Raw genomic sequence first — 25,916 nt, forward strand, 5'->3', positions numbered from 1 at the left:
AGTGTTTGTATAAAACTATAAAAGTTCTTATTTCTAGAATTATTGTTTCTGTACTAGAAATAATCAGCCTTGTTTACATTTTTGTTTTCTAGGATGAGAAAAACCAGTTAATGACAACAAATGTCTGGTTGAAACAGGTGTGTATGAAATGCAAAAGGTCACCTGAGTGGTCCCGGGTGCTGTGACCAGAGGATTGACAGCACCGAGGAACACGAGCAGGGGGTTTCTGGGGGCGGGGCAGGATGCAGGAGGGTGGGGGTCGATGGGGTTCTCATGGAGCGGTTGCTGTCTGCCAGGCACCGTTGTGGGCACCAGGGAAACAGCAGTGAACAACACAGACAGAAGTCCTGGCCATCAGGAAGCTTCCTTTTGGTTGGAGGAAAGAAACAAGGAAGCTGTATTGTGCCTCGAATGCTGACAAGGTTCACAGGGGGCAAGGGGATCTTTGGGGATGTACTTTTAAATAGGATGGACGGGGAAACCATTGAGAAGAATGTAGTGTTTGAGCAAGACCTGGAGGAAGAAAAAGAAGCCGTATGAGTATCTGGGGGAGAACTGACCCAGGCAGAGAGGAACAAGCATGTGCAAAGGCCCTGTGGCTGGAGTGTGCCTGGGGTGTTTCAGGAGGAGCAAGCCAGCCAGTATGGGTAGGGATGAGTGAGCCATGGGGAAGGAGGCGTGTATAGAAGAGGTCAGAGAAGCAGTGGGAGGCGTTTAGTAGGCACCTGGGCTGGTGTCGGGATGATGGTATTTACTTGGAGTGAGATGGGAATGGGGGATGAGTTACTCTTATAGACAGAGCCCTTTGTAGAAAGGACTTCTCTGTCTTCTGGGCCATCAGACTTACGTCCTCAGCTGCTGCTGTGTGCTTCCCTTCAGTCTTTCTTTATTATCCCTAATTATAGCATGGACTACCAGTTCCCTGGCCCTAATTCCTAAAAGGCATGCCTCCTTTTTGGGGGGTGCAAGTCTTAACATGATCCCAGAATGTCACTTTGTGGAGGTTGGACAGGTTTTTATATCTGTGGAGTGTGTAATAAATCCAGGGGGACCAGTCCAACCAATGACAATAGAGCTGGAAAAGAGAAAGTCTGCCTAAACCTGGTCCTTACATGCCCATGGCTGCAGCCCTGAGCATGGTCGCTGGCGGGGGAGGAGGTGCCGAGCAGAGCACGGGCCTCACCTGTGTTGCATGAGGACTGGGGGCTGTGCTCCCATGCTCTCAAGTAAGATGTGGAGCTGAGTGTTCTCTGTGGCGAGCAGAGACGCTTTCTGTGTCTAGAACTTCTGGATTTGGTAAAAAGTGTAGCTTTTACTACTCTTGACCGTCGATGTCATTGGAATTGGCAATTGAGGCCATTGTCTTTGTTCTGAAGGAGTGGACGGACGTGAAATTAAGATGGCATCCTGAGGAGTACGGAGGAATAAAAGTTATACGCGTCCCTTCAGACTCTCTCTGGACTCCAGACATTGTTTTGTTTGATAAGTAAGTTATATTCTAAATACCACTTTGTGTTTTTAAAAGGAAACACTTGTATTTTTATGAGGCACTAGTAACTTTTCTTCTCTTGGAACATTGTTTAGCTCTAAGATCAAATGACTTGATCCTATGTTTTTGTGAACCTGCTCGTAGGCTCTGTGGGTCCTCTCCTTTTCTTGGTATATTGTTTCCTGATTGTGAACGTGTTCTTTGGTTTTTAAGACTTGTAGAGCTTCTGGGAAGTCCAGGGAGGTGTAAGGAAGGGGGGGGGGTACCTATAATAACCCCATCATCCCTGCACTTGGAGGCAACGTGCACAGTAGCCGACACGTACAGTGGACTCACTCCGTGTCTGGCTGCGTGCTCTGAGCCGCTGTGCTTTATCGATCCTGACTGTCATTCGGGTGGCATTGTTGACGGACAAACGGGGACCGGCATTACAACCTCGGCCACGACCCCACAGTTTGCCTGTATCCGAGTGGGCTTCCCACGAGGCAGCCTGACGTCAGACTTACCCTCTGATTCAATAGACTACGATTCTGCCAGATCACCTTCCAGATTTGGGGGTTATTTTTTCAAAAAAATAGTTGAAGTTTTACTTTATGTTCAAATAAATTTTGCTTCTAATTTTCTTAAATACTGCATTGGAATTATCCCTTGATGAGGGGCGTTGAGTCCACTCATCTCCACGGGCATCCTACCTCACTGTGTTTTCAGGATGGTTCTCACTGGGGGAAAGGATAATTCTGGGATCGAGTTTCAGGTTTTCTAGGACCACCCATGGCAAATCTGGAAATTTGTGCTTCTCCTAAAACACTTTGTGCTATTTGCAAGAAGGCATTTGGCATGAAGTCAGAGCAAACACTATGCAAAAATACCAGTCTTTAGACACCCTTTCCTTGCTCGCTTCTCCGCAGGTAAAGAGGGAACAAGGTGTACCTTCTCAGGACATAGCTCCCTGGAGTGTCCTGTACTCCAGGCAGCTGAAAACACGTTTGCATAGGCATGAGTCTAACAAAAGTCACATGAGTTTTAAGATACAAGAAACTAGTATTTCAAAGAAAGCTTATGTCGGTTGACTTCTCCAGGATGTGAGTTCCTGGGGTGGCAGAGCTCAAGAGGCCCACAGGCTGGCGTCCAGTGTTTGTGACAGAGGGAAGAGCACTGTGGGGGAGTCTAGGCACGTGGAGTTGGGCTCTGGCTGCTCTCTGATTGTTTAAATAGCCCAGTTGTAGTTCACAGGTCAGGTGAGATCTTTCAGCCTCTCAAGAATCAGGATGCTGGGAAGTCGAGCTGGCTCGCCAGTCTTGGAGAGGATGTGGAAGGAGTTTGGCTCCCGGAGGGTCCCGTGTTTGAGGAAGATGGACTTAGAACAGAGTCCCCATGTCTCTGGCCCACTCATCTACAAAGTGTCTCGTGTTTTGGCACAGGCTTTCTTTCACAGAAGGCTCGTGAAGTGTGGGTTTGGGCTGTCTCATCTCTCACTGTCCTGTACATGTGTGTGTTTCAGCGCAGACGGGCGTTTCGAGGGGGCCAGCACAAAAGCTGTCGTTAGGCATGACGGCACGGTGACCTGGACACCACCCGCAAACTACAAGAGTTCCTGTACTATCGATGTCACGTTTTTCCCATTTGATCTCCAAAACTGTTCCATGAAGTTTGGTTCTTGGACTTATGACGGATCACAGGTTGATATCATTTTGGAGGACCAAGACGTAGACAAGAGAGACTTCTTCGACAACGGAGAATGGGAGATTGTCAGCGCCACGGGGAGCAAAGGGAACAGGACGGACAGCTCCTGCTGGTACCCACACATCACGTACTCCTTCGTAATCAAGCGCCTGCCTCTCTTCTACACCTTGTTCCTTATCATCCCCTGTATCGGCCTCTCCTTCCTAACCGTGCTCGTCTTCTATCTCCCTTCCCACGAAGGGGAGAAGATCTGTCTCTGCACGTCTGTACTGGTCTCTCTGACGGTCTTCCTGCTGGTTATCGAGGAGATCATCCCCTCGTCTTCCAAAGTGATCCCTCTGATCGGAGAGTACCTGGTGTTCACCATGATTTTTGTGACGCTGTCCATCATGGTCACCGTCTTCGCCATCAACATCCACCACCGTTCCTCCTCAACACACGACGCCATGGCGCCCTGGGTCCGCAGGGTCTTTCTGCATAAGCTTCCCAAACTGCTCTGCATGAGAAGCCATGTGGACCGGTACTTTGCTCCGAAAGAGGGGACCGAGGGCGCTGGGAGACCAGAGTCTTCTCAAAACCCACTGGAGGCCGCGCTGGATTCCATCCGCTACATCACCAGACACGTCACGAAGGAGAACGACGTCCGTGAGGTCCGTGCCGGGTGGTGTTTGCGGTACACGGCTGCTTCTGTTCTGAGTGCGGGGCAGTAAATGGCAGGACCTCGAGGGGACCCCGATGTCGAGGGCCACAAATGTTGGGGCACTGTCCTTAGAAGGTCTTTACTGGAACTGGCTTCATCAAAATATCAGCATCAGGCCACCTCTGCCCCCTTGCTTCTCCGTCTCCCTGGCCACTCCATCATTATCAAGAGTGACAATTCTGCCATGATTATTTTAATTCTGTCTTCCATAACTTTGTGTCTGAATTCTGTGCTGATCTGTCGGCACAGCTCGGCACGATCATTGATCAGAATTTGTTTCATTTTTTAACCAATGAGCCTAATGGAGGCTTTATAAATATAGCCAAGATGTTTCTTCTAGAATATATCCTTTTGTTGTTCATTTACAAGAGAATATCAGTGAAATTAAAAGCAGTAAGGTATTCTTGGGTGTCACATATGCCAAAGTGTTCATGTGAAGTTTAGTAATAGTGCTTAATAACATGCTTAATTTTTTTTAAAAATAAAAATTCATGTCAAACTTTATTAGGGAAAATAACTCTCACTGGCTTCTTACTTAAGGTTAATATTTAAAGTTAGAATTGAACATGAATACATTCTACTAATGTGATATGAGATTGAACTTTCAAAACATCAAATTTCAATGTCACCATTCTTACTCTTTTTTTAAAGATTTTGTTTATTTGTTTGTCAGAGAGAGTGCACAAGCAGGGAGAGAGGCAGGCAGAGGCAGAGGGAGAAGCAGGTTCCCTGCTGAGCAAGGAGCCCGATGTGGGACTCAGTCCCACGACCCTGGGGTCATGACCTGAGCCAAAGGCAGAGGATTAACCCACTGAGCCACTCAGGCATCCCACCATTCTTACTCGTGTATAATATTTTTAAAGCTAGGAATATAGCATTTTCATAATTGAATTTACTTGGGACAGCCCCATTAAAATTATATGAATTCTCATTTCTAAAGCTTCTTTAAATGGAAAAATGTCTAGCAGGTGTGGGAAGAAGCATCAAAGCGAATCTGGTAAAATCACAGCCCTCCCCCCCGGAAGGAGTATAGGACATAGATATCGGAAAAACGTGTAATGCTTGTGGATTTGTAAGGTTTCTATTTCATGATTAGTATGATGAGTTTATGAGGTCTGAAGCAATCGATGGAGTCTTAAAACATATAAATGTTAAGTCATGATTGGAATAGAGACAGAATTTAATCTGCAAAGGGCTGTGTGAAAGGACCAGCACTCATCCCCTGGAGTCAGTAAATGGATTTTATTTTCAGGGGGACTCAGACAATCAGTAGAGTGTTTATAGCCCCCTGAAGTCCACATTGTCCCACACCTGGGGGCAGAGCTCCTGTAGGGGACCTCGTGCCTCACGAAGGCAGGGGCAACTTCTGGTGCTCAGGGGCTGGTCTCCCCTTGCCCTTCCTCTGAGGTCACTGAGAGCTGCTGAGCTCCCTCCCCGCTTAGGCTGCAAAATGGGATGAACTGAGGTCCAGGCCAGCAGAGCTGAATTCACGAGCTTGGATTAAAATGGCTCGCAGGGAATCCAAAACCAAATAATGCAGCTTGTGGGGCAGGGAAGAAGATTCGGGACTGCCCAATAGATATTATTCTGAAGCAACTTTTAACTTGGCTTGAAATTCATTAACCTCAGTCCAACCTCAGGCTGGGCTCTCTTCACAAATTAAAATAAGTAAGCACTGCTGGGCAAGAGTAAGTAACAGAAATAACTATAGAAAAAGAATCAGAGAGGTTTTTTTAGTTTATCTTATAATAAATATGCAAATAGTATATCCTGACTTTACTAAACATCTGTCAAAATATGCCACTTGAATATATTACAGATCAACTTGTAATTTAATAGCATGTGCAGTGGTCCTGCAAGCTTGTGGAGACTGTACGCATCCCGAGCTCTGAGCACAGGGTCCTTCACTGTCACACCGTGGGGGTGGGCGGCAGAAGCTGGTCTGGCCTCTCAGTGTGTAATATCTTGATTATGCAACTTTCAGTCACGTGTTAAACTTATGTGTGTTTTTTCTTCTTCTGCAACAGGTTGTTGAAGACTGGAAATTCATAGCCCAGGTGCTGGATCGGATGTTTCTGTGGACTTTTCTTCTGGTTTCAGTTGTTGGATCTCTTGGGCTTTTTGTTCCTGTTATTCACAAGTGGGCAAACATAACAGTCCCAGTTCACATCGGACAGGCAAGCAAGTGATGCCTCCCCCTGGTAGGCACACATAGCTCTGTACCTATCACCATAGAAAATGTAAATTGTGCTTGAAATTTGATGCCAGTTTGATCAGACCAACAGCAGCTAGCACTGGTTTACCTACCCTACTAGATTGCCCACTGGAACACTTCACCTGCATGAGTGAGGCACCGGCTCAACATCTGATCTAGAAATAGCGACCCCGTATCTGAACCGCACTAGCACAAACCCGGCCTTTGGGTCCTGGCAAGTAAGACCAGCTGCAGTCACAGGGGTGCACGCTGCTTGACTGTGTCTGAAGATGGATTTCAGAGCTACTTCTGCATTTGGTAAAAAGCGCACATTTTAAATCTCCCTGTCCTCTACGCGCATCTCATCTTTGGCACGGTGGCCCGCGGCGGTGGTAAATGAGCCAGGTACTTGGTGCAGTGACGATTAAGTGTGATGCTGATTTTCTAGAACCGACGTTTCAAAAAATGAAAAGCGGGAATTCCTTGAAGGCTTACTTTTATTTCTTAGATGCTTTAACTGAACAATTACAGTATTAACTATTTTCGTAGCTTACCGTCCGTTGTAAAATCATACAATAGACAACTCCCACGGACATGCACGAGTGTCTCCTTAATAATTTCGACCCCCTTGTCCACATTTCCCACAATAACCACCTTCTGCATAAATTGTAGCATTTCTGTACCCTTCACCTTAGATCAGTCCTCTACAATGAAGTGAATCTCAGTTTTAAAACTTAAAAACACCAAACTGCTGTGGATAATACCAAATCGTAGTAGAAACCATCTCCCGCAGGGAAAGGTGGATTCTAACCAGGCAGAAGCTCATCGTTACGTGTCCAGAATGTTTCGGTTTCTCTCTGGTCCCAACAGTTAACAGTGCTAGAGCCCTGCAGGTGAGAGGGCTGGGAGATGCCGTGCGGGCTTAGCCCTTCACTGCTCTCTCGTGTCGGATGGGCTGTCGCCAGTAAACGAGTGAGATTCCCTCTCTCCGGTCGCAGTTCAGCTGCGACCGACCAGGGAGAGCAGGAACCTGGGTTTGATGCACGACTCCAGGGTCTCAGAGAACAAATGCCTTGTTTACGGTGAGTAACCGTCTGAGGGCGTCGGTGCTCCCTGGAGGCGGGAGCGGATGGGCTCTTCCCTGTCTCACTGTGGACACACATTCCGTGTCCCTCAGCAAGTGAACATTGGGTTTGCCAAGTTTAAACTGCCCGTTAGCTAGCTTAACACGTTCACTCCCTAATTCCTCTCTGGTCTGCATTCCTTTTGCTTGTAACTTGTATGAGTAAAGTTTAGAGAGATCTTCATTTGACTTACTGAAACACAAGTCAGCGCGGGCTGCAGTTCTGTCGGTTTTGTTTTGCATAGCCTAAACATCCAAACGACTAGTGCAAGATCAAAACGGTCTCCGTGAACCCTCGTCTCCTACCAGCGGCCACCCAGACTCCGGCCTATGGTCCAGGAGACTCACTTATAAATAATCTGTCTCAAGCAGTGGTTCTCAATTGGGTAGTTTTGTGCTCGAGGGGAGACTTCATTTTTTGAGACAGTTTTGGTTGTCCTAACCGGCAAGGGACTGGGGGTGTGTCACTGGCATCTACTGGGCAGACCCCGGGGGGGCCACTAAAGATCCCACAATGTCCAGGACAGTCCTCCCAGTGCAGTGACGCAGAATGTCACTGGTGCCAAGGCTGGGAAGTGCTATTGCTGAGGTCCATCCACTGTGACCGTGGGAACAGCTGCCACCTCTCCCAGTGGCCACTCAGGCTGCTCTGGGACATGAGCGGGCTCCATGGTAGAATTACAACCCTCAGAATCTTGGGAACCGGGTGGCGGGGGAGCAGGGTGCAGGATCAAAGCCAGCGGGGGTAGGGCTGCTGCTGAGAGAGCACAACACTTGGAGCGGGCCGTGGGCTGGGGAAGGAAGCCTTGGGAAATCTGCTGCGAACCGACCTAAACAGACATGCCGGGGTCTTGCTTACACCTCCACCACCACCAGCAGGAGACAGTCTTCCTAGTTTGGCCATTTTCACACGGTCTTTGATACAGCATACCGCCCGACACTGCAGAAAAGCTGCAGTGATGTTTGATGTTTCTTTTTTTTTTAAATTTTTTTTGAAGATTTTATTTATTTATTTCACAGAGATCACAATCAGGTAGAGAGAGAGAGAGAGAGGAGGAAGCAGGCTCCCTGCTGAGCAGAGAGCCCGATGCAGGGACCCTGGGATCATAACCTGAGCTGAAGGCAGAGGCCCCAACCCACTGAGCCACCCAGGCACCGCTATTTTGACGTTTCTTTACCAGAAAGCCAGTTTAAATGTTCACTTATCTATAATAAATACTCTTGACGTTTTTCTTGCATGAATCCCTTCTGACAAAATGAAGACAACGGGATAAGTAAGCCTTGAAATGCGAGATCCAACGCTGGTAGCTCGAGGACAGAAACCATGAGAAAGAGCCTAAATGTAAGACTTCTTGGAGGCAACAGGACGAATTCTTTACAATGCGGGATTTGATGTGACTTCTGGGATATCACACAAAAGAGCATAGGTGACAAAAAACTGACAAAGTGGAATTCATGAAAATTTAAATCTGTGCATTACAAGATGTTATTGACAGAGTGAAAAGTCAACCCGCGGACGGGGAGAAAATATCGCACATCACATGCCATATAGGAGCTTAATAACCACGATACACAGAGAACTCGAACTTAAGGACTGAAACACCCAAACAACCCTGCCCCAAGTGGAAGAGGACCTGAGCAGACACGTTCCCGAAGGTGCCGCACAGAGGGCTGAGAGGCTCGGGAGGAGATGCTCAGCCTCATCATTACGTAAATGTGAATCAAAATGGCAGTGAGACCCCGGCTCCCATGCAGGAGGACGGGGCTGTCGAAAGCACAGGGAGTGAGCCCTGATGGCAATGAGGCCAGCCAGAGCCCCAGGGGCGTGGGAGACAGTGCGGCCACCGTGGAGAGCCGTCCAGTGCTTCCTCAAAAAATTAAAAATAGAATAGTTCCACCTCGGGGCCTCTACCCCAAAGAACTGGAAGCAGGGTCTCCCAACAGATCCCTGGGTACCCACATTCACAGCAGCGTTGTCTGTAATGGCCAAAATGCGGGAGCCCCTGGCGTCCACCGACGGATGAACGGATATGCAGAACATCCGCTCATGCACCAGAGTGTTGCTCAGCCGCGACCAGGAAGGACATTCAGACACCCACCACCATGCGGACGGGCCTGGAGGGCATTACGCTCAGGGAAAGGAGGCAGTCACAAAAAGACGAGTATTGCATAATTCACTTATATGGGGTCCTCAGTCAAAATCCTACAAACAGTGGCATGGGGGTGCTGGGGAAGGGGGCGGGGGGCTCGTGGTTTCTGGGATGAGGAGGGTCTGGAGGTGGGGGTGACGGCTGGAGGTCCTGCACTGAAGTGGGCGCCTCCCAATGATGGGCACAGGCTGCATCCTAGGGTAGCGACGTTTCCCACCAGAAGGAACAAACGCGCCCCATGCCCAGGCTGATCAGCTGGCCTCATGCCTCGTCCCTCGCCAGCAGAGGCTGCAGGAACAGCCCCGCCGTCCCCAGGATGCACACCAAGATGAAAACCCACAGGAAGATGCGATCAATGACCATGGCCACGTACTTCCAGTCATCCTGAATCTGAAAATGAGAAACACACATCAGGAAAGCAGAAAAAATAAAGCCCGAAGGGCCGTGGAGGGAACCCACATCCAGTGGGAACATCGAGTCAACACGTTGCAGCGGCTGAAGCCATCTGACCTCCCAACACAAGAAAGCTCCTGCTCCTAACACCGTCTGCAGACATCCACCAGTCCCAAGTCTCTCTCCACGCCCTGCGAGAAATGGGCATGAAACACTCATGTGGAGTCTGTTTTAAATCAGGAACTTCTTGGGGCACCCGGCCGGCTCAGTCGGTAGAGCGTGGGACTCTTGATCTCTGGGTTGTGAGTTCAAGCCCCATGTTTGGTGTAGAGCTCACTTAAACAAACAAAACAAAAAAACCCACAGAAATTTCTTAATGTACACATGACCTATTTCTTCTTTTTTAGATTTTATTTATTTATTTAAGAGAGAGACAGCATAAGCAAGGGGAGGGGCAGAGGAAGAGGGAGAAGCAGGCTCCCCACTGAGCAGGGAGCCCAATGTGGGGCTCCATCCCAGGACCCCGGGATCATGACCTGAGCCAAAGGCAGACGCTTCACTGACAGAGCCACTAGATGCCCCATAATCTATTTTTTCCTAAACTGACTTCTAATTTATAAGGTTGGTAAAACCAGTTCTTTGACCTGTGCCTGTGGGAGGGCTCCTGGACCTTGTTAGAAAAGCTAACACAATCCAACCATCACTTACCATTGCTTCCAAGTACTGTTCTTAACCCGTTTTAGATACTAATTTCCTTTCAGCATCTGTTCCGCCCATGAAACCAGCACATCAGGGCCAGGCTGGCGTCTTCCCCGCGGCCCCTCCCCGGGCCCAGCTAACCAAAGATCCTCTTCCACCGTAAGGCCTGAGCACCACGGACAGGGACAGGCTGGAAATCAGACGTAATTGCTGACAATAAAGTAAGAGGCGGAAGAAAGAGCAAGACTAATTGCATATAACACAGCTTCGGTTCGGGCTTGAAACAGGAAGGAGAACCGCATGTTAATTACAGTCCTAGACGGCTCCGCAAGCAAGGAAGCCGTAATTGAATTGAGGAAGAGAGAACCCATGAATCAGTGGATTTTGAAGAAATAATCGCGTAATCAAGAAGCAGCATGTGATTCAGTAACCGAATTAAGTGCACGGAAATGGGCTGGGGCACGAGAACTGTCGCTCCCATCGTGAGCTGCACGGGGGGTGCTCTTGAAGACATTAGGCTCAGCTACAATTAGACATAATGCTCTGTTTGCATTCCCGGGACCCAGGCTGTGGTTTGTAAGCGCCTCAAATACAGAACAGACCCCCGGATTCCTCTGGTCCCTCGGCCAGCCGAACGCCCCCAAAAGCTGTCATAAGGCAGAGGCCGGAAACACAGACTTGGAGACACTTTGGTTTAAATCCCAGAGTCTGAGAATTTGGGTCAATTACGTGACCTCGGTTTACCTTGGTTTCTCTGTCTGTGACATGCAGGTAAGAGCAGTACTCACCCTCTTGACTCTCCCCACCCCCCGCCCCTCCCCCGCCCCTCAGTTTGTTTCCTGTTCAAGAACCTCTTACAGTTTGTCTCCTCCTCTGGTTTGATCTTGTTTCATTTTTTCCTCTATTCCAGTATGATCTGTTTTGTTCCTTAAATTCCACCTATCAGTGAGATTCTGTAACTCTTCTGACTGACTTGTTTTGCTTGGCATAATCCCTTCCCGTTCCATCCCTGTCCATGCACACGTGAGTGTTCATCCTTTCTGATGGCTGAGGAAAGTTCCGTTGTGTTCATGCATTCATCTGTCTTGGACATCTGGGCTCTTACATACTTTGACTACTGTGGATGTCGCTGCTGTAAACACTGGGGTGCAGGTGCCCCTTCAGATCACTCCATCTGTGGTTTTGGGGTAAATGCCCAGTAGTGTGATTGCTGGTTGTAGGGCCCCTCTCTTTTCTACGAGTGCTGGGTGTTAAAGAGACTGAACTCTGAAACTAATAACACACTCTGTTAATCCACTGCATTTAAATAATCAAAAAGGACAGGGCTCCCCTCGGGGGCGAGTGCGATGACTTGCGGGGTGAGATGAGGTGGGGCACGTGGTCCTTCCAGGGCACACAGTCCTTTGTGGACAACACCTGCTGGGATTCAGGCCGAACAGACACCCGACCCTTCTCCAACTACACATGTTCCTCTAACGTCTTGGTGGGCTTAGCCTGGTGCAGGAGAAGGGGACGTGGGTCTCACCCAGGAACACATATGGGCCGCAAAAAGAGGGGTTGAAAACTGGCGTTAGGTCTGTTAAAGTCTGGAAGGCACGATGATGCGGGGTGGTTCGTGGAAACTTTGGAACTACTGACAACCAAGAGGCGTCAGACAGAACGGGGAACTGGCACAAACTCTTGGTTTGTTCTGCCAGCCGGCCCTGGAATGTCCCTGAAGCCAGAGGAGCCTGTAGGTTAGGGGCTGGCCCGGGTGCGCTGGGGTGGGCGGGTGGAGGACAGTGGGCGGGGGACAGCTTTGCGCTGTGCTCTTTTCTCCCTGAACGCTCTGCCTCTTTTCAGACTGTCCACTCCCTGCCCAGAGATGCAGGCTCCTTGGGAGCAGACGAGAGCCTGGTGGAGGTGAAAAGCCAGAGGTTGAGATGTCCCTTAAGTGACGAGGTCATGCAGAGGGAAAGAGGCACCTTTGAAGGGTGGTCTAGTCCATCCGGCCTGTGGCCACGTGGGCACTTGCCCAAACAAGCTGCAAGGATGGCTGACCCATAAAAAGTGAGTTTTCAGACCTCAATATGCAGACTTAGCCATTCGAAAGGAAATTCACATGACAGGTTAAGGATTCAAACTAAACAGGAGATCCGCAGAGATGACAGAGTATTGGAAATGTGAAGTAGAGGGAGCAGGGCCCCAGAAGAAACAAGTGAGACAGACAAGTCAAGGAAAAGACCCAAGAGATGGGACAGTGAGCAGGAGGGGACCTGCGAGGAGGGGTGGGGGGGCAGGCAGGAAGGAACTGGTGGGGTGGGTCAGTGGGGCAGGGAGAAGGGAGGGACTGTGAGAAAGGGTGGGGGGCAGGAGGGAGGAGGGACCAGTGAGGAGGGGTGCGGGGGCAGGCTGGAAGGAACCGGTGAGGCGGGGTGGGGGGCGGAGGGCAGGAGGGGAGAGGTGGGGGCTGGAAGCACAGGGAGAAATCGACACAGAGAACTGGGAGCCCCTGAGAACGGAAGGTGGACGTTCGGGGCAAGCAGTTGGTGAGAATGTCGGTCTAGGAGAGACCCGCACACACACCCCGGTCCTGGTGTATAGATTCCAGAGGCTTCTGCACGCAATCCGCCAGTCAGACTAATGGGGTCAGGCTCACTGAGAACTGCTCACCAGTGACACTGAACCAGTAGTACCTTCTAAGTGTTTAAGGAAAAGAACTTCAACTCGAGAATTTTCGATCCAGCTAAACTCCCTTGAAAATGAGAGTTTTAACATTTTGAAGCCCCCAGGCCTCTGAAGTTTCCACTGTCAGCCCTGGAGAAGGCACGTGGTGCAGGGAGAGAGGGGCAGGAGGACGCCCCAGGATGCACCTGGGGTGAGAGCCTGGTGCGGGAAGCCGACTGCATCCACCCCTCCGCCTCCCCCACCCAGCAGCAGCCCCGGTAACATCCAGGGCGGCTGGGCAGCAGAAGGGCCGAGGGGAGCAGGGAGCAGTTGGGGGTGAGACACGGACGCCAGGCAATGCTGTGGATCTGACTCTCAGACGCACAGCTTCCCCGAAACGAAGGAAAACAGAAGACGCAGCTTTCCAAGCAGCCACGATTCAGACTTCACAGCGCACAGCATGAACTCCGGGAAAAAAGAAAATAAATGGAAAACATACAATAAGATGGCAGAAACTGAGCCTTGACACGACAGTACTCACAACACGGGAATGAATAAGGCACGGATCAGAAGGGAGACGCTGGAAGGCGGGGGCGTCCGTCCACACTGCGCCATGACATCACGCACACGGTGCGTCTGTCTCCAGCCGGCAGAAGACAAGCTGTCTGCGGACTGGCAGCTCAGAGGATCCTGGCCTGGGTGCGCCTCCCAGATCGAGAGCAGGCAACCACCAGCTGCGAACTGTGCCGTCAGCAAAGAGCACCTCCGAGGGACCCCAGGCTCGAGGATGACTACAACCGCCCCTCTTACAAGCGGGAGCACACGGTGACCCCCGTGAGCGGCTCGGAGAAGGGAGCCTCCTTGCCAGGGTCACCAGGCCTTCCTGTGCCATGGGGGCCAGCACGGCTGAGACTGGAAGCCCAGCCCTGTGGTGAGCTTCTGAGGAGGCCGAGTGCACCCAGAACTGGTGAGGCCAATCCACGGACCCGGGGAGTGGGAGCCTCTCTGGAAAACTGTGGATCACGACCCAGGGGAGGGAGGGCCCCTCCAGGCAGCTCTTATGTCCTCAGCACAGGGCGGGCATCCCGGCTCCCACTGCCCGCTCATAGGCTGCTGTGCAGTGGCCTGTGGGCCAGATTACTGCCATTTCTGGAGAAACAGGAGAGCCAACAGCCGGTCTATAGCCCCTGTGGCAACGGATGAGCAGAGCTGAGCCATGGTTGCCCCTTGCATGTGCCTCCCACTGGCCGCTAACTTCTGGGCATTTCAGTGGCAATTTCCCTTTTAGTAACAATTTTTAACAGAGTCCTTTTTTAGAAAAGATGCTTGTCACACTCTAACACTTTGTATGGTGCCTAGTAACTTTGGAATCGAGTTAATTCCTTTCTCTTTTTTTTGAAGATTTTATCTGTTTTAGAGATAGAGCACAAGTAGGGGAACAGCAGAGAGAGAGGGGGAAGCAGACTTCCCGCAGAGCAGAGAGGCCAATGCGGGACTCGATCCCAAGACCCTGAGATCCTGCCTTGAGCTGAAGGCAGACGCTTCACAGACGGAGCCCCCTGGGTGCCTGGAGAGTTAGTTTGATAGCTCGACAGAGGCTTGAGTATGAGTACTCAGATTTCAGTCCTTATGAGGTCTCTGTTAACGGAAGCTGTGTCAGGCGGATGCGGGAAGGGTAGAGCGCGCCTGCCTGGGTTGTCAGTGTTGGGGCCACAGGCTGTCACAGATCAGGTACTTCTGCTCCAGCAGCTGCTTCAGCTGAAGTTAAAGGGGAGCTTGACTTTGTGGCTCAACGACGGGTGAGCAGGAGGCCCCGCGGTGGCTGTGGCTGTGGCGAGCTCACCGCTGTGCAGGCGGGTGGGGCGCAGGACAGTCGGCGGCTGCGGGCTCCCTCCTGTCTCCTCCACTGTCCCAGGCGTTCGGAGAGGAACACGAGAGGCTCTAGCCGCTCCGCACCCGTGTTAACTGCTCGCCATGCGTCCGGGGCTGGAACGACCCGTTCATCAGCTCCCTGCGACTCAGCAAGGCAAGGCAGAGCCCGTTCCCGTGAAAGCAGAGTTTCTTACAAAAGCATTGTGTGTGATTCTGACAACCCTGGGGGTAAACGCAGGGTCGGGGAGCAGCACACACGTGCTATCGCACGTGTAAAACATCCCCTAATGCTCACATCACGTCTAGTGTGACATCTGCGGAAGAGACAGGAGCTCAGCCAATGACAAACAACCAGCAGGAGAGGTCGCCTGGATCCCTCACAGGAGAAGACAAACGGGAAAGATTCCCACTCGCTTCTCAGCAGGGAAAAGCTCATGAAAACGGCAACAAGGCTCTGGTTCACATGCATTGGGGGAGGGGCGTGCAGCCACAGAAACGCACAGACACCGCCTGGCGGGGGGATGGCCCTGGCCGAATGCCTGGGGGACCTCGCGGTGCCCACCAAGGAAGTTAAAAATACCTTCCTGCGGAGCTCAGTGAGAGCCGCGGGTGCGCGTGTCCACGAGAAGACGTGCATGAGAGTACGCGTGGTGCCTTCCTTCCCAACAGGCCCGAACTAGACAAGCTGTGTTGGCAGCACAGGTGACATGGGAAGCAAACCTCCAAGACATTTTGTTGAATGAAAGAGGTCAGCTGTGGAAGGGTGCGTGCCACGGAAATCCATCTAGATGAAGGCCAAGGGAAGGTAAAGCTGACGGACATCAGGAGGTCGGGGGTCCCTGGGAGGGGGCGCCAGGAACACCCCACATCCTTACTCAGCTCGGGGTTACACGGGTGTCCACGCAATGCAGACTCGTGTGCACCTGACATCTAAATGGGGCAAGCACGTGGTCGGCAAGGGAAGTGAATATGAGCTCAGCGCTGGGGCCACGTGGGGGCCACGTGCTCACAAGCCAGCTTCCAGCTCTTCTCTGCACCAACCACCCACCTCTGGAGCCGCTCCCCTGCTGGGAGCAGTGACGCCACCCATCCAGGACAGCCGCCTGGTCCATGGAGAAGCTGGTCTGAGCTCAGCCGCTGACCCCGGGCCAAACTCAGGCCCACCCTGCCCATCCACCCCAGGGAGTAACGGCTTCTTACCTCTTTGGCGTCATTTTGTGCTTTCATGTTTTCCGCAATGTACCTGACGCTCTGGACGGCTTCTCTGACTTCCGGTGACAGCGTCGAAAGGGCCAGCACGGCATGCAGGGACTCCGAACTGGAGCTTCTCGGAAGGTTGGCGCTGAAATTCGAGATTTTTATCCTGCGGTGGTGGCACTGGCCGCACGTCCCATCCTGGCAGGGACAGCCTTCCTTGCCGCCTCTGGGCTCCACGCGGCTGAAGCAGTTGAGATTGGAGAGCTCAGCGTTGCAGACCGGCCTTGGATTCTGGCCGGGGCCTTCGCCGCCCGCCGGCCTGGTCATGAACATGACCTTGGGGAGCAGGTGCAGGAAGATGGTCTTCACCCAGGCGGGCATGGTGTGCGTGGTGGGTGTTCGGTAGTGCACGTTGAGCACGAAGACGGTGATGACGATGGACAGCGTGACGAAGATCATCGTGAACAGCAGGTACTCGCCGATGAGCGGGATGACCAGCGAGGTGGACGGTATGGTCTCGGTGATGACCAGGAGGAACACGGTCAGGGAGAGCAGCACGGAGATGCAGAGCGTGACCTTCTCGCCACAGTCGGACGGCAGGTAGAAGACCAGCACAGTGAGGCAGGAGATGAGCAGGCAGGGCACGATGAGGTTGATGGTGTAGAAGAGCGGCAGGCGGCGGATGTAGAGCGAGTACGTGACGTCGGGGTAGATCTCCTCACAGCAGTTGTACTTGATGTCGTGCTTGTAGCCAGGGGCTTGCACGATGGCCCACTCGCCGCTCTCCCAGTAGTCCTTGAGGTTCATGGAGGAGCCGATGAGGACCAGGTCGATCTTGGCCTTGTCGTAGGACCAGGAGCCGAACTTCATGGTGCAGTTCTGGTAGTCAAACGGGAAGTAGGTCACGTCGATCCTGCACGAGCTCTTGAAGATGGCGGGCGGGATCCAAGTCACCTCCCCTGTGTACTTGACAAGAGCTTTGGTCTTGTCATCCACCTGGAAGTCCCCGACAGCACTGTGGAGACAGGAGGGCGGTCCAGGGTCACGACCACGTGCTCACCTGGGCCTGCTTCTCACACCACAGGCAGCGGGTGCTGGGAACTGCATACGAGACCATGCGGCAGGAGTGCACACCAGAGAAGGTCGCCCAGGCCACCACCCGCTGACCGACGGGGACACCGCGGCCCAAGCCTGTGTCCCCCCAACTCCAGGACATGTCCCTAGTTTGCTCCACAACTGTGAGTCTGCCTTGATATTTACTAAGATGCTTCCAAAGGCCCGAAAGAGATTGTTTCCCCTCTAAAGAAATGGGGTGAAGGTTGTCCCTGAGGTGGGACACCTGTGGTCATGTCTGCTCCTCATTCTGATTTAGACCCGTCAGCCCCACACTCATTCTCTAGTGCGCACCTGCTAAGTGCACGTGGGTGTGTAGGGCCAGGCAGTGGGGCCGTGAGACGGCAGGGGGCCCCCTCCTCCCACCCGGAGCCCTGACAGCTGGGCTCACACCAGACGCAGCCTGCGACCCTGCTCTCCTGACACGTCCAGCCCCGCTCCGCTCGAACAGTCACGGGTTCTGATGCCTTGTCTTTCAGACCCTGTGCACAGATTCCTTTACCTTCCTGCTCTCTGGCCTCTCCGGTTCTCTCCTTTCACCTCTGCACTTCCCACCTGTCCGCACAGAGCCCCAGGGGCTTGAGTCCTGCATCTGAGAGTCAGAGCTGCGGCCTCGCCCAGGGGCCCTACTGGTCTACTCGAGTTCTGAGTTCTGCACTGGAGGAATCCATACCCTCTAGAAGGAGAAGCTGCCACACCCGTCCGCCCTGAGGGCCACAAACAGGACACACTTGAACGTCTGGGGACAGCTGTGTTCCGTTATTTAGTGAGAACATGTGGACACAGAAGGGATGTGTCTTGTTGGTCTCTGTCCCACCTTCCTTGCCTCCATGAAGGCATGTGACGGCATCGCTTCTGGAGGACACAGGCCACTGCCTCCCCGTCCTCGGGTCGGCCAGTCTGCCCCACAGGTGCCCTGCTGGCTCTATTCATGCTCAGCCCCAGGTCACCCGCCGCGTTCTCACAGGCTCCCCCTTGCTCCAGCTCCACACAGGCAGGAGGCAGGAAGGGTGGGCAGTGTCCACGTGGCCCTGACTCTGATTCTCCCAAAGAAGCCATGGGGCCTGCTCAGGGGGGCTGAAAAGACCCCAGAAGAACCTCCTTTCCGCGTCCCAGGGCCACAAAACATGGGGACAGAAAGGGGCCTCCGGATCACGGCGTGTAGGCCCACTCCCTTCTCTGTGAACGTGTCCACTGGGAGACAGCCACGCGGTCTACTGTCCGTGGTTGGGGCTGCTTTTGGGTGATGAGGGCAGAGGGACCGCAGCTGGGACCACCGCCCCCACTCCCAGGTCTAGAACAGTCACTGGCCAGCCCTCCCTAGCCACTGCTGTAGTCCAGCGCCTTTGTGAAGAGGACGCTGACGGTCAGACCGCAGCTCCCGTGGAGTGTTAGCGGCAGGGCCTTGACCCACCGGAGCCTGGCGCACGAGTGAGGGGTCGCTAAACCACCCACGTGCCCTAAGGTGAGCTGGGGGGCAGTGATGGCCGGGGGAGAGGAGTTCTCATGTCCCAGGGGCCCCAGACATAGAAACCAACAAGAAGCACCTGCCCCTCCAGAAAGAGGCCCCTGCTCTCTGTTGAATCCTTTGCAAGGGGAGCAGTGAAACAGGGGGCCTATGGCTTCGATTGTGGGAAGAAGCAAGGAAGGGCAGGGTCCATGGATGGTCTGCAGGGACGGCCATTGGAGCTGGTGTGGGCTCGAGTCTCAGATATTCCCCAAACTCCCTCCTGAGCGGACAAAGACCCACACAGAAAAATGCTGCTTAGGGTAGGACCTAAGCTAAATGGGGTCAGAAACAGGTGGAGAAGAGAAGGCAGTTTATAGGTTGGAGAAGCAGGTGTCCAGCGGGGGCCACGCTCCGACCCAGGGGCCTGCTGACACAGACGCTCTCGAGCTGGCGAAAGGAGACGCCCACCCACCCTGTCCTCAAAGTTCAGCAAAGCCACTATCTCCACAACGGCCACAGGGAGGGGAGTGCGAGACTGAGTAATGTGAATGACCAGATCACAAGCAGGGAAGGCACATCCGGAAGGACGGCCCCGGGGCCGGGGAAATGGACGGTCTGGTGTGCCCAGCAAGAAGCGGGAAGGGAGCTCCGGAAGCGGAAGGAGCGGTGTAACAGGAAGAAGTTAAATAACCCGGCTGGACAGCAGCAGGTGTGTCCAGAGTTGGCAGCTGAAGAAAGAATCACGAGAAGAAAAACCGCCTTTGGAGCAAAGCCTAAAAGCAACAAGACGGCATCGAAAGTGCGGTCGCAGGAGTGAACCCGGACAGGACTGAGGTCGACGTCTGACAGAAATGGGAACCCCAGAGAAGCATCCAGAGCATGGGTGGACTTCCGATGCACGTGCAAACGGAGTTCCTGGAGTGAAAAATCAAGCAGCGGAACACATCTCACGTCCAGGACTTGGAAAGTCGAGACTTATCCCACGCGCCTCCCCAACAACAGGACTTCACAGACAAAGGGAGGAAGTGTCCGGGTGCCTGAGCTGGGGGAACAGCCTCCTGCAAGGCCTGTGCTCCCCGGTCGCCCTGGACGGTCCCGGTTCAGGTTGTGGTCCTGTTCTGCATGGCAGTGGCCCCTGCTGTCTACCCGAAATCACCGGATTTCGCCCGCTTAGACAGGCGTGTGATTTCCACAGAGACACTTCTCAGCGTTTTTAAGACTGTGATGTGAGGAAGGTCGCAGGCAAGGGTTTTACCTCCAGTTAAGCTTTACGCAAAAAGGCTACAGTGTGTTAGGAACGTGTGAGAATGTGGGGTGTCTCGTGCCCACGAGTGCTGAGGGTCCTGTTAGAGAAGGAACTTCAGAAAACAAGGAAACCCCAGGGGAACTCTGGCCTGAACTTGTCGAAGAAGACATTGCTCGTGTGTCAAAATGAAGAGAAACTCTCCACAGAGGGACCAGTTCTGAGAAACTCCAGCCGTAACCCAGAGAGAAGAGCTGTGTGGGTTCCTCTAGAACCTATTTTCAGTTCCAGATCCCAGGAGAATTCCTGACGCTACCTGCTGATGGGAAGCAGCTCACGGTGACCAGACTTGTTAGACTCATGGCCTCCGTCCTCCAGCTGTTCACCCGAGATGGCCAGCAAGAAAGCAGCCCTGACATTCGCACCATGAGATTAAAATTTCTGCACACTTTCTTAATTCCAGCTCAGCAAAAATTCTCCACACCCTGGCCAGCGCCCCAGGACCCTTTCTCGGTGCTCAGACTTTGCAAACCGGCTGAGTTTATCCTGTGTTCCAGTTCCGTGCAGACTAAATTTACAAATAGAAGTTGCATGAAAGAAAAATTTATGGATATATTCCCTTGGGAAAAGAGAACAAACAAACAACAATGACAACTCGCTTCACCAGAGATCACAAAATGGGACTCAGCCAAAATACAGCTTCTTCAGTCCTAGTAGTTAAAGCATATTAGTTTGTCCTAATCTGGCACAAAAACCTAAATGCAGAATGCTTTGAACTGTGTACCAAGTGCTTTTCTGAGAAATGCTTCGTGGCTGAAACGTGGGGACTTCAGAGAAAAAGCACAGAAGCAGAAATGCTGCTTTCCACACGCGGAGAACGAACTAGGACACACCGCAGGAGCCCATACTTGCCCAGTAACAGAGCTTCGCTGCGGGAGCATCAGGTTTGGGGAAAGAGGCGGGTGTTGGAGGTGCCATGAGGGGCAGGTGGAGAACCCGTGGGCCCGGAGTCAGGAGGGAGGGTGAGGCTCCCCTGGGTCCTGACCTTTGGAAGGACGCTGTCCTAGCAAGGGCCTCGGTGGCTGCGTCCCCTCCGTGGCTGCCTCTCCGGTGGGCAGCTGCACACCTGGAGGTGATGGGTGATTCCTGCACCCACCCCCGGGGTGCAGTAAGGGGCTGGGGTCAGGGTGGGTAGCTCCAGCACCGGGCATACAGCAGGTGCTCAGTAAATCCCCGTGGAGTTCTCCCATCGGCGAAGCCCTCTGGACACGGGCCCGGGCAGGGCCCAGGCTCAGGCACATGGCCGCCCCGCGCTTACTTGTTGTAGAGCACGATGTCTGGCTTCCAGATTTTCTGCGCGGGGACGCGCATGAACTCCGCGCCATCGTAGTCGGAGGGGTTCCACTTCAGCTTGTAGTCATTCCAGATCTGGGGGGGCAAGCGGGGTGGGCAGCGGAAGGACCCGCACGGTCTCCTCCCTCCCCCGCACCTCCGAGGCACGTCCCTGAGCCCGTTCTGGCGCCCATGCCGGCTGTGTGTGCAGGCCGCCTCCGTCCGGCCCCGAACCGACGGCCGGGGGTGGCCGCTAGTGCAGGCCAGCTGCACGCCGCAAGTGCCTGCTGTTCACATCCTGAATTGGCTCTCCAGGAGCTTCTCCACACCCGTCTGCACCGCCCCAGCCCAAGAACAGGGAGCTGAGGACCCACAACCCTCCACCAACTCCAGGTTAAGTGGGGTTGGTGTCTGAAGGTTCTGGGGAAGGAGCCGGGACACCCCCGGGGCCCAAGGAGCATTCAGGAACCCAGGCTGGGGGACGGGAGGACGGGTGAGGCTGTGAACAGGTATCCAGTGGGCACCAGACCCTCCTGCCTGCGTGGGCGTGCAAATGGCCACATTAACCCACATTAACCCAGAGTTATCTGTCCAGAGCTGGACAAGGCCTCCTGGGGCCTGTGGAAGCCTGTGTCCTTCGCCTCAGTCTAAAGAGGAAAATCCAGAGCCCTTGTTTCTGTTTTACCAGAGAAAAGAGCATCATCTGATTTTACCGAAGGACCGATTTTTGGCAAGAAGGGAAGGAGGTGGGCTCGGACACTAGCCTGGAGTCAGGGGCCGGCTCCGGGCCCAGGTCTGTCTCTGTGTGACTGTGGAGCTGTCTCCCTCTAGGTGACAACCTGTCATGTGTGACTTGAGGGGCCAACTTCTGGGAGGCCCATGCAGCAGCGCAGGTGACCCCAAGCCCTGGAAGAGACCCCTATTTTGGGGCTTTTCTGGGTGGCGCAGCAGAGACTGCAGACACCACCAGGGGGCAGCAGTGCCCGAGGTCCGCTCACTCACTTGTTTGAGCCACAGGTTGGTCTCCATGATCTGGTTGACTTCGTCCTAGAAGGAAAGACAGGAGTGGACGCCTGAACACAAACACCCGGCTGGTTCTGGGAGAGGCTCTACCAAGCCCCGCACCACACGCCCCAGTCGCGGCTCCCGCACTCACCACCTTCACCAGCTGGGACATGGACACCTCGAACTGGATGATGACTGGGTCGGACACATTGGCCACTGGCCGGATGATCTCGTTGTAATCCTCGAACAGCCGCTCAAACAGACGGTGCTCGGCCTCGGAGGCCACGGCCACTGAGGGAAGGACGTGCCACGTTTCCCTGCGCCAGGGACCCCCCCACCCCACCCCGGCACCCCCCCCCCACCCCGGCACCCTCATCGCCTGCTGCGGGGACCCTGTAGCGCCTCGAGTTACAGACTGGGAAACTGAGGCCCTCCAGACACAGGAGGTCACACACATCCAGGGAGACAGCATGATCACAAGCCTGGGCTGGAGTTTGGATAGATCTGGTGCAAATCCTGCCAGACTGCTTGGAAGCTGTGTTAGCTTGGGCAAGGGGTTCAATCTCTCTGAACCTGACTTCTTTTACTCAGAAAACATCTTTTTATCCGCATCCACCCCAGGGTTGCAGCAAGTGAAGGGCTCACGGTAGCACAGAGAAGGGCTCACCAACGACCCTACCTCCAGTGTTCACACGGGGCAGGGGCCTCACTCTAGTGTTCACATGGGGCGGGGGCAGTGCAAGTCCAGTCCACCTCTACAGCCACTCCCAGGATGGACAGATGGCCAGTGCCTTTTCAGGGCGTGCCCCACCCCCTCCCTCTTCTGCCTCCCAGCCTGTAAGAGGCTGCAGCCGCCCAGGACTCCCTAGGGGTTTCCCCACCAAACCTCCAAGAAGCTGGGTGTCTGTGTGGCTCCCATGATCTCGGAGTGAGACCCATGGCCAATCTCAATCTTTTCCCAGCGTGGTCAAATTTACCTCCTTGAAAGGGGCAGGGGGATCCCCTTTGTTCCCAGGCCACACCCTAGGCGACTTGAATCAGCCTCTGTCCTTCTCACTTAGAGGTCTGAGCGCGGCCAGGGCAGGAGGGGAATCCTTGGGGACGTCTAACCCAACTTGCCCGCATCCTGAAATGGGGTCTTGCCCTCTGCCCCCTCCCAAACACATCAGAGACCTCAGGCAGGGGCTGCTGAGGAGCACAGGGACTCGGAGTGCTGGGGTCCCCAGCATCAAGGGGACAGAAACGGCGCCCCCCTGACCGACTCCCGGTGTAGCCCTGACGAACCCCCGGCCCCGGGCATGTGCCTGCCCTCCCCGCCGCCCGCAGGCCCTCCAGCGCGGCGCGCTCCTCCGTGCGGCTCTGGCCAGCGGCCTCCTCCCAGAGACCCGGCACCAGGCGCGAGGCGCGGCCCGGGTCGCAGAGAGGCGAGCGCGCGGGAGCGGAGGACGCGCCGGCCCCCAGCCTCCCGCGATGGCCCCTCCCGTAGGTGGCACCGGCCTCAGTTTCCTTATAAATTCCTAGAAGGAAGGGGTAGGCGGGAGGCAGACAATGGAACCGACGACCAGGGCGCCGACGCCCGAACCCCGGCCCTCCCGGCTCGCGCCCAGACGACTCGGGGTGGAGGGGTGGCCGGAGGGGCACCCGGGCTCCCCGACGCGGCCGGCGCCCCTTCTCTGCGCCCCCCGCCCGTCCCTCCGGTCCCGCGCCGGTACCTGGCGGCAGCACCAGCAGGGGCAGCAGCAGCAGCAGCGGGGGCCCCGCGACCCCGGCTCGACGCGGGTGGGCGCCCATGCTCGCGGGGAGCGCGCGGCTGAGGCGCAGGCGGACTCCGCGGCGGCTCCCGACGCAGCCCGCCCGCGCAGAGCCGGACGCCCGGGCGCAGGGCGCGGAGCCGGACGCTGGCCCCTCCCGCCCGCGGAGCGCCGGAGGCTGGGCTGGGGCGGCGCTCGGAGGGGCGGGGCGTGCGGGGCGTGCGGGGCGTGCGCGGCCTCCCGGCCGCGGGGGTCGAGCGCCCCCGGAGCGCGCGGGGATGGGAAGAGGGGCTGGTCCAGCGGGCCCCGCGCTGGAGACCTCGGGGCGGCTGGGCCGCGGGAGAGGCTCCCACACACTCTCCGAAGCGCGGGATCCTGACGCCGCTGAGTAAGTGCGAAGGGTCCCAGGGGTGATGCCGTGATCGCGGGGTTCGTGTTTTCCTTATAGTTTGGGGAGGCGGAAACGGGGCCCGCCGCCCCTGGGTGCTTGTCGAGGCGGGAGGGGGACCTGCGTGTTTGCCAGACCGCGCTCCTCTCCGTGGGTTTGAAGTGCTCCCTGATTCACGGGGAAAAAGAAACCAAGGAATGCGGCTTGGAAATGGAGCTGCCGCATCTGCACCCCGGGCGTCCCACGGCGGCCCTGCTCCCTCAGCACCCCTCGCCCCAGCATCCAGCTCCCTGACGACCTGCTCGCGGTGGGGGGCTGCACCTGCAAGGGAGTCGACTTTATTACTTTCAGAATGCGTCGCCTTAACCCCAAACGAAAGGAGGCATTTTGCAGGACCCAGGAAATGTAAGAACTGGGGCCAGGGTCTCAGGTGCCCATTTAGGGCGTTCTCATTCTCTAGGCAAAAGCTCCTGGATTTGGAAAATACCGCAAGTCGGACACACAACCAAGGACTTGTATCCAGAAGATATACAGAAGCCTCAAAACTCAGAAGTCAGAGTAGAGAGGTGTGAGGGTCTTGTGTGGGTGACGCGAGTGTTTATGGTGATAGACTTACTAAAACTCATTGAACTGTACATGTAAAGTGGGCGAGTGTTATAATAGGTGTGTTATACCTTAATGAAGTTTTAAAAATCTCAACAGTAAGAAAACTAAAACCCAATTTAAAGAGTGAGCAGAGGAGTTAAACAGACACTTCCTCAAATAAGATGTACGTAGGCAAAAACCCCAAGATCACATGAAAAGATGTTCCACAATGTTGGCTGTCAGGGAAAGCAACTTCAGGGCTAATTCAGCGCTTGGCACCTACGGGGATGGCGGAGATAAACCCATAGCCCGAGCGGACAGGGCCCCGAGTGGCTCTTGCTGCTTGCTGGTGCGGACGCAGGGTGGCCCGGCCGCTCCACAGCCCCGTCTGGCTGGGTCCTGGAGGTCCAGCCGCCATTCCCCACGCAGCCTGGTGACTCCACTCCCGGGCGCCTCTCTAGGGGAGTGAAAACTCTCGATCACACAGAATCACACAGAACCCCAAGCCCCTGAGTGCTTTACCGCAGCTCCGATCACAGCTGCCCCAGACCGGTCACTGCCTGAATGTGTCCTTCACTGGCCGGACTTCTCACTGCTCAGCAGGGGGTAGCGACCTCAGGGATCTCAAGGGCCTTATGCTGAGGGACGAAAGCTGCTCTCTCTCCATCGGTGGGCTGTGTGGTTGTGGGCGTGGCATTCTTGAGACCAGACCCTGGGGTGGGGACCCAGTCAGTGGTCCCCAGGGACTGTCTGGAAGGGAGGTGTTGGGGTGATGGAGCTCTCCCGGGTCCTCATGACACGAATCTACACATGTGTTAATGTTCAGAGAACGAACACAAAAAGCCAATTTTATTGTATAATTGAAAACAATGGAATTAAAAAAAAATCCTGTATTGCACGAGT

General features: G+C 54.4%; 2 protein-coding genes across 5 annotated transcripts in view; one reads left to right on the top strand and one right to left on the bottom strand.

Moving 5' to 3' along the window:
• Positions 1-7,424, top strand: part of CHRNA5 (cholinergic receptor nicotinic alpha 5 subunit) — a 44,838-nt gene extending 37,414 nt beyond the window's left edge. For all 4 annotated transcript variants that reach the window (XM_082736531.1, XM_082736532.1, XM_082736534.1 and 1 more), the window contains 4 exons: positions 93-137; positions 1,377-1,486; positions 2,991-3,822; positions 5,900-7,424. In XM_082736531.1, the coding sequence (XP_082592657.1) occupies positions 93-137; positions 1,377-1,486; positions 2,991-3,822; positions 5,900-6,061 (1,149 nt within the window). In that variant the 3' untranslated portion in view covers positions 6,062-7,424. The remainder of the gene's footprint in view (positions 1-92; positions 138-1,376; positions 1,487-2,990; positions 3,823-5,899) is intronic.
• Positions 7,425-8,636: 1,212 nt separating this feature from the next.
• Positions 8,637-24,164, bottom strand: CHRNA3 (cholinergic receptor nicotinic alpha 3 subunit). Its single transcript, XM_082736530.1, has 6 exons — positions 24,002-24,164; positions 22,441-22,580; positions 22,287-22,331; positions 21,271-21,380; positions 16,150-17,161; positions 8,637-9,729 (listed from the first exon to the last, which is right to left on the bottom strand). Exons 1-6 carry the CDS (start codon positions 24,078-24,080, stop codon positions 9,601-9,603), a joined length of 1,515 nt encoding a protein of 504 aa, XP_082592656.1. The 5' UTR covers positions 24,081-24,164; the 3' UTR covers positions 8,637-9,600.
• Positions 24,165-25,916: the final 1,752 nt, after the last annotated feature.

The sequence above is a fragment of the Mustela nivalis genome (assembly GCF_964662115.1).
Source record: "Mustela nivalis genome assembly, chromosome: 6".
Taxonomy (NCBI): domain Eukaryota; kingdom Metazoa; phylum Chordata; class Mammalia; order Carnivora; family Mustelidae; genus Mustela; species Mustela nivalis.